The following is a 6,000-nucleotide window of genomic DNA, read 5'->3' as shown; positions in this document are numbered from 1 at the left end:
CGTGTTGCCTTGCTTGGCAAGGGTAAATCTCACCTCACTGCAATTCAGTTGTTAAAGTGAGTGACTACTGTTCATGTCATTTGTGCACAATCACAATTAACATGAGTGTCCAGATGTTCTAATGATTTGGTTTCCCATTAATCCCACTGACTAAGCCAATAATCACTTCAAATCATGCTGAAGAAGAAATATCACCAAAAATCAGATCAAGAAATGTCCACTGATAGAGGGCTTTTTGTTGATTTAAGTATGATCTTTAAATCCATTACTAGTTTTCTAGCTTGCAGTCTTTCCTTTGGTACAGCAACTTCATTTCTGTGTGGACTATTGACTTAGCAAATGTCTTTTAACCCAGTATCACTTTCAAAACAAACCTTGATTTGACCATGAATACATATTTTTAAACACATGGCTTTTAACACCATCATTTTTACACTCTGAAATATACTGTCATGTCAGAAGTAAAAAAATAATACAGAATTTCATTATCACTGTGGTTGCACTAAGACATAGTGATAGTAGCCTGTGGTCTATTCTTCCTCATGCAAGTTTATGAAAAGTAATTTTGGAACCTCAGTCATGGTCAGCCAAAAGACAGTCTTCCCTCCTCGGTCAATAAGTAAATCAGTATTTTTGAAGTACTGTCTGAGTTGTTTGGGGCCTCCCCTGTATTGCAACTGGATGAGAAGATCTGAAACTTGTTTGTCTTTGAGCAGAAGGACTTTAGTATCAAGAAATCATCGCTTCCTTTTCTCCTTGGATAGCTAACACAGGACCTAAAAGCTGGGGCTCTTTCTGATACTCTGAAGGTCCTTTTCAAGAAACCCATTCCTCTGGAATTTCTTAGTGTGTCATAAGGCTTATCCAGTCTCCATCTCACTAACAACGCTATCTACGTTTAGGATTCTTATTCTCGCGTAGCTAGTAAATTGCAAGTAAGGCCTCAAGCCAGGTCTGTTGGTGCAGTCTGGTCTTTTCCCCAAAGGGGCTGGTGAAAGACACCTGAGTCTGGGCACGGGCTAGGGTTGAGGCAAATTAAGAGTGCTGGCAACAGACCTCATCCCCTGTACCATTTTGCACCGGACCAGCCAGAGGTGGGAATGACGTGTCGACCCAACCCCGGTCAATTCCTGGTTATACCATCCCTCCGTCATCCTCACTGCAAGTGCATTCGAAATGCCAAAAGTATCCTCCACTGGGCCGAGCTGAAGCAGACGGCAGGCACTGCAGTGCCCCCTCGTGCCACCAGAGAGGGGTGAGCCGCTGCCGCGCGAGCGCCCCTTAGCAGCGAGTCTGTGGCCGCAACCCCTCCACCGAGCACTCCAACGCGAAGGAGCCCGCGCGGCAGCCAGAGCGCGGACGACGCGAGGGGTGTCCCAGGCCCCGGCTGCTTTCCAGCAGCAGCAACCCGGCCGGATTAGGGGGCGGGGCGAGGCGGGGCGGGGCCTGGACGGCGGGAGCAACTGCGCGGGGTTGGCGCCGTTGGCCCCGCGCGCGGACTGCTATGTCCAGGGGCCTGCCGCGCCCAGGCGTTCGGATACTCGGACAAAATGGTGTGTTCCCAGGAGGGCAGCGGGGCCATTCCCGTGGGTGGACCCGGAGAGGAATGCGGCGCCCCCACCCCGCCGGGAAGAAAGCGGGGGCAGTCCGGCCGTGCTGTCTCTTTAAGACGGTGTTCCTAACACCGACGGTGAGTAACCTGGCCGCAGGTCCCCGGAGAAACCCTAAGGAGGAAGGGCGGATGGGAGCTCAGATCTCTGGGCGTGGAATTTGGGGAAGGCACCCCGCTTTGAGCCAAAGCCCCCAGGTATTTCGTGAATTTTCACAGGGCAGCCTGAGAGGGCGGTGAGACTAAGCAGGGCCAAGTTCCAAAGGGAGGAGAGTCCCCCACCTGGTTTCAGCGCCCACACGGCAGGTCTTCACGATCTCGGTAAGCCCAGTAGCTCGTGAACCAGTCGCATGAATGCAGGAAGCTTCTGGCCTCTGTGGTGGGTGGGAAGCCAGAGGAAGCCAGGCTGCTGGCTGTCAGGTGCCCTGTGCACCCGGTTCATCACCAAGGTTCCTGGGCTGCGGTGGAGCTGCGCGGTCCACCGATGGGGCATCCTACAGCCCCCTGAGGACCTCAGAGAACACAGCAGGAAGCAGTGGAAAGGAGGCTGGCCGCACTGGTGGCCGTTGGGGGCTGGTGCCCGTTGGGGGTTGGCCCAGTGGGCAGGAGGGAGGAGGAGAGGCTGAGTGGTTTGATGACACAGGGTGAGCAGAGGATTGTGAAGTCAGAGGAAGTGGGATATTACAGCTGGGGCCTGGGGCTGGGTGGCAAAAGGAAAGGTGTTGTCCAGGCACACCGGTGCTTTCTGCCAGTGGAAGGGAGCCTCGGGGATCAGCAGGGTACACCTGGTGCCTGTGGTGGAATGATGAGATGGGTGAGGCCAGTCTACCACAAGGGCCCCCCTTCCCATCCTACACAGAAATGAAATCAATCCTTTGTCCACACTCTGGAAGGCAAAAAACCACGCACACCATGTGGCAGGAAAGCTGTAGGGAGACTGAGTGGCACACGCTGCTACCCCCTCTCCCAACCTGCCTCCCGGCAGACCACCCTCGGCTGTCCAACCCAAGCCCTGTGAGCTTTCTGTCCCTCCTGAGTAGTTAGCTGCCAGGCTTTGGGGTTCCAGGGCTCTGGGGAATAAGCACTGGAGAGCAGATGAGTCCTGAAGATCACCACTGACCCCCACCGTCCTCCTTCTCCAGATGCAGAGGCCTCCATGGCTGTGATAAGCCTTCTGTTCCTGGCAGTGATGTATGTTGTTCATCACCCCCTGATGGTCAGTGACCGGATGGACCTGGACACACTGGCCAGAAGTCGGCAGCTGGAGAAGCGCATGAGTGAGGAGATGCGTCAGTTAGAGATGGAGTTTGAAAAGAGAAGGCACGCAGCTGAGCAGAAGCAGAAAACAGAGAACTTCTGGAAGGGAGACATACCAAGTGACCAGTTAGTGCTGGGGAAGAAAGACATGAGGTGGCCGTTGCAGGCTGAGGGTCAGGAGGGGCCGCTGGGCTGGATGCTGGGAAACCTGTGGAATGCTGGCCTCTTTTGCCTTTTTCTCATCTTTGAGCTCCTGCGACAGAACATGCAGCATGAGCCAGCTTTTGACTCCAGCGGTGATGAGGAGGAGGAAATCCGCATTATGCCAGTCACTTCCTACAACTGGCTTGCCAACTTCCCCTCGAGAGAGGCCCTGGAATCCTTTTACAAACACTATGTCCAGAATGCCACTCGTGACCTGCCCTGTACCTGTGAGTTTGTGGAGAGCTTTGTGGACGACCTCATTGAGGCCTGTCGGGTGCTCAGCCGCCAGGATGCCCAACCACAGTTGGAGGACTGCCTGGGCATCGGGGCTGCCTTTGAGAAATGGGGAACCCTCCGTGAGACCCAGAAATTTGATATCCTGGTCCCCATTGTCCCCCCTCATGGCACTATGTTTGTGCTGGAGATGAGGAATCTGGCCCTAGGTCGCCGCTGTGGCTGTGTGCTGGTGGAGTCAGAGTGTGTGTGCAAGCGTGAGAAGCTTCTGGGGGATGTGCTGTGCCTGGTGCACCACCACAGGGACCATTCGGCCCTCTTGGGCAAGTGTAGCAGTTCCATCAAGGCGACTCTCTGCACTGGCTCCCACCTGGACATGTGCAAGACCATACAGTGGTTCCAGAACATGGTGGGCAATGCCTGGGCCCTGGTGGCCCACAAGTATGACTTTAAGCTCAGCCTCCCACCATCCACCACCTCCTGCAAGCTCAGGCTGGACTATCGTTCAGGCCGCTTTCTCTCAATCCGCTTGGTCCTAGGGGTACAACGAGAAGACACCTTGGTCTACCTGGTGAGTCAGGCCTCCGACCAGGAACAGCTCACCAGTGTGGACTGGCCCGAGTCCTTTGCTGCCTGTGAGCACTTGTTCCTGAAGCTGGTAGGGCGTTTTGCTCCAGAGAACACCTGTCACCTCAAGTGCCTCCAGATCATTTTAAGTCTCCGGGACCTTCAGAGCCTACCCCAGGGAGCATCCCGTCCCATCCTCACCTCCTACCACTTCAAAACAGCCCTCATGCACCTCCTGCTGCGGCTGCCCCTGGCAGAGTGGCAGCATAGCATGCTCTCACAGCGGCTCCAGGACATCCTCTGGTTCTTGGGCCGAGGCCTCCAGCAAAGGTCCCTCCATCATTTCCTCATCGGTAACGCCTTCCTGCCTCTGACCATCCCAATCCCTAAGACATTTCGGAATGCCGAGCCTGTCAATCTCTTCCAACACCTGGTGCTAAACCCCATGGCACATTCACAGGCACTGGAAGAGTTCCACAACCTTCTGACCCAGATGAAAACTCTGCCCTGTGCCCCATCAGCTGGTGCACATTAATGTAAAGGCTGTTAAAAAAGGGGAGAAGGGATATCTGATTCCTCAGGCTGAAAAAGAGTTTGATTTTTCAGACATACCAGCGTGTGTGACCTTCGCCTTTGTCAGCGGGGGCTGTGGTAGATTAAGACACTTTAAGGAGCATGTGAAGTGGTAAAAGAGGATGGGGTCCAGCCTGCAGAGGCTAATCAAGGGTGGATCTTTTGAGGTTTTCTCTTCTGACTTGACTTTCATCATGACCCAGAGAGGGCCCAGGGGAAGCAGATGTTACGGGAGGATCTTGCTGCTCAAGAGTAGAGATCTAGAGAGGGCCTGTGAAGTTGTGTTTTGCATCTACACTGGAAGTGAAAGAGAACCAGAATACCTCCATTCCAGCTCATTCCTTTTTGTGAACGACTCCTAAAACACTCCTTGTAAACTGGTTTCCTTGTTGAACTGTTAGCTTAATTCATATCGACGCTGACAGCACTCTATTTTATCCCAAATACTGTGATGGTAACTTCTCATATTTTGGGATCTAATTTTTCAGATATTCATTATTTGAAGATATAACCAAGATGTCTATTTTCCATTTTCTTAATTTAGCCCTATTTTCATGTGATATATGAAATAAAGCCATTTTTATGCATCTGAAAAACTCCAATACTAACCAAATCATTTATTAGCATTGGTTCACAAATATTAAGTCAATAGTCACCTGTCCCATAATTGAGGTAATTATTAAAATTAATGAAATAGCCGACACTTGAAGACCACATCGTGCTTGGAAGCAATATTATAAACCCTTAATAAGGACAATCTTTGGGGCTCTGAGATGAAGAGTTACTGTTTCTGAGGGGAGCCACTTGTTTGTTAAATGAAAAAAAGGTCAGCTACCATGAATAGCTGTGCGTTTTCTCAGTCTGGTAATGCCTTTATATTCTCTCTTCAAAGACCACAAAGGGATTATTTGAACTACATTGGTGGTTTTGCAAAAACAGGGTCATCACAATCCAGGCCCATTGCCTTGGTGGAACAGGAAGGGGCCATGAAGCAGTCCAATTCTAACAAAGTCGCAATTTGGGAGTGAGGATGGGTGTATTTTTCTCTTCTTTTAAAACTCGGGGCCCCCTGAGGTGGAGTGTTAAGAAATGTGACTAGTTGTGGGTGTGGTTGTTTTGGAAATACGAATGCTGTTCCTATACTGCCTGCCAGGAAGGTCTGCCGGGAAGCAGGACCAGGCCCCACATTTAACTTGACTGCAGGGGGTTTAGATGCTGGCCTTATGGGCTTTGGTTGTAAAATCCGTATCTGCTGCAAAAGTAAACTACAAGGGTCACAGAAGCTGATGCCAGCCAATAATTTGGGGCTCCCACTGCACAACTGCTGCCGGGTTCCCAACCTGTCTGTCGGGACCTGCCACGTACTTGCTTTCAAGCTAAGATGCAATAATGGTGGTTCTATGCTGCTCAGATTTTGGTATTTTATAGACATCCATATGCTTTTTGTTTAGAAAATAATTTGCTGGTGTTTTAGTTCCAAATCAATAAAGGATGCTATTTTCTCTGTCAATTGGAATCTGTGCAATAGCACACAAACAGCAGATCAGTGTTCTTAC

General features: G+C 51.2%; 1 protein-coding gene across 3 annotated transcripts; it reads left to right on the top strand.

The window, feature by feature from the left end:
• The first annotated feature begins 505 nt into the window (after positions 1 to 505).
• ITPRIPL1 (ITPRIP like 1) lies at positions 506 to 5,040 on the top strand. Of its 3 annotated transcripts, none has more exons than XM_057496975.1 (3): positions 506 to 1,690; positions 1,834 to 1,930; positions 2,752 to 5,040. In XM_057496975.1, the coding sequence occupies exons 1-3, from the start codon at positions 1,505 to 1,507 to the stop codon at positions 4,404 to 4,406; spliced, it is 1,938 nt and encodes a 645-aa protein (XP_057352958.1). In that variant the 5' UTR covers positions 506 to 1,504; the 3' UTR covers positions 4,407 to 5,040. The 3 variants fall into 3 exon arrangements, with proteins under 3 accessions (XP_057352958.1, XP_057352960.1, XP_057352959.1); XM_057496977.1 differs by having other exon boundaries at positions 1,534 to 1,690; positions 1,829 to 1,930; XM_057496976.1 differs by lacking the exon at positions 1,834 to 1,930 and having other exon boundaries at positions 1,544 to 1,690.
• The last annotated feature ends 960 nt before the right edge of the window (positions 5,041 to 6,000 follow it).

The sequence above is a fragment of the Manis pentadactyla genome, chromosome 2 (assembly GCF_030020395.1).
Source record: "Manis pentadactyla isolate mManPen7 chromosome 2, mManPen7.hap1, whole genome shotgun sequence".
In the NCBI taxonomy this organism is placed as follows: Eukaryota; Metazoa; Chordata; class Mammalia; order Pholidota; family Manidae; genus Manis; species Manis pentadactyla.
The sequence above is the reverse complement of the archived record's forward strand: the minus strand, read 5'-3'. Positions and strand labels throughout refer to the sequence as shown.